Consider the following 1,849-nt stretch of genomic DNA (forward strand, 5'->3'; position numbering starts at 1 on the left):
AAATGAATATTTACTTTTTAATTCATCTTACATGATAAAAATTTATACTAATTAAAATAAATAAAATGTTTTAAAATAAGCTGGTGTGCTATCATATATGCCCTTTACAATGGAGAGGATCAGAACTGTACACACAAATACCACAAGCAATTTGTAATCCATAAAATAATACTGATCATAACCTATTACAGAATTAAACTACAGCTAACTTAATCAAATACACAGTAAATTTAAAAATTAATTAAGCAAGAAATTTATTTGGTGAGGACATGAAATACTCTAATGTTTCAGTCTTAGAGCTGAGTAAATCAGGCTCTGTAAGTTGATGGAAAAATGTAAGTAAAAACAGGAACGAAAGAATTCAAAAGTACTAATGTGGCAGGTGTGTGTAACTTCCTATAGACCAAACTGCTGTCTGTAAATCCAATTTATATTGTGTAAACATGGAGCATCCTGAATGGCAAATACTGACTTGGGACTGTAACTACAATTACTGCACTGGACAATAATGAAAAAACCAAGAGTGAATTTAAAAAAAAAAAAAGAAAGGTAGCAGAACAGGGGTTTTATATATACTTTAAGGATTAACTAACCACCTGACTTAGGGTTTTAGGCCACTTCTGTAAAATAGGAGAGACAGAATCCAGAAAACACTAGGATGTAGTAGAGACATGAAACACAGTAGTTCTTGTCAACAGCACATTAATATTTGTTCTATGCAATCACAAAAAAAGTATACCCTGCAAAAACAAGAAGTAATTGCCTGCACGGAAAACAAACTTCTGTAGCGCACATTATAAACAGAGGTATTGCAAAATTTTAAGCAAAGTGGACCAGTAATTGTCAGCAAGAGCTGATTTAACTTTTATGCACATATTAATTATTGAAAATAATAAGCATTCATTACAATCTTCCTATTTAAAAATGAAAATAAAATTTCCAATAAAATAAATAGCTGAAGTGTGATTACCACTCATCTTATTTGTAAGAGAATCTTCTCATTATGCAAGCATATCTACAGTGCCCTAAACCATGGCAGAATTAAATACATGTCGCTCCTTAAATTGGAAATCACACTTCAATGGTATAATATCCTGCAGTGATATATACACACACACACACAAATACACGCAATTCCCCTTGGTTCAGTTCTATAAAGATGTTTCAGCATCCACGTACTTCACAACAGGTGAATCTTCTACATTTATTTTCACACTTTCTGGTTTTTCAGGGCTGTTTGAAAGCAAAGAGGAAAATTTAAGTTTGGTTCACTTCAGTAAAGTTCAGCTTTCAAACATTTTATACTTAACAATGAAAACTGAAAGTATTTATGTAAGGATACTTTTATGATGATGCATTTCTATTACACTCTAGTAATTGCTAAACACTATTCACAGGAACAGTATAAGCTTAAAGAGAGAAATCACCAAGGTCTCACCTATTTCACCATTTCCAGTCACGCTGATTTTATTGTTCTACATAACAGCAGTATTACTAATACTGCTTAATTACTGGGCAGGGAAACAACTTTGTTCACAAGACAAGACTAGGAAAACATTTCAGTCTTTTCAAAATGGGGAACCACACTTGTAACAATACTAGAGGACAGATCAAAATCTGCATAAGCGCCTGTTCAAGTGGAAAACCCTGAAGACAACAGGCTGTCTGGCATTCGAACAACTGACGCTCGTAGGGCCACAGCTGCTGGACAGTGGCTTATCCAAGGATAGAAAGGAACATCTAGAGGTAGTTACGGGACAGCAGAAGAGAAATTGGAACAGCATAAGAGGGAGGATTCTCTTGGTGTGAATTTTAGAAGAGAAAACACATCTGTGGAATTGCTCGGGGC

The 1,849-nt window shown here is 34.1% G+C and overlaps 1 protein-coding gene across 1 annotated transcript in view; it reads right to left on the minus strand.

The window, feature by feature from the left end:
• Positions 1–239: 239 nt before the first annotated feature.
• Positions 240–1,849, minus strand: part of SLC4A7 (solute carrier family 4 member 7) — a 60,142-nt gene continuing 58,532 nt past the window's right edge. Inside the window, exon 24 of the mRNA XM_035890701.1 lies at positions 240–1,233. Within this exon, the coding sequence (XP_035746594.1) occupies positions 1,152–1,233 (82 nt within the window). The 3' untranslated portion in view covers positions 240–1,151. The remainder of the gene's footprint in view (positions 1,234–1,849) is intronic.

The sequence above is a fragment of the Egretta garzetta genome, unplaced genomic scaffold (genome assembly GCF_000687185.1).
Source record: "Egretta garzetta isolate BGI_Z169 unplaced genomic scaffold, ASM68718v1 scaffold313, whole genome shotgun sequence".
Taxonomy (NCBI): Eukaryota; Metazoa; Chordata; class Aves; order Pelecaniformes; family Ardeidae; genus Egretta; species Egretta garzetta.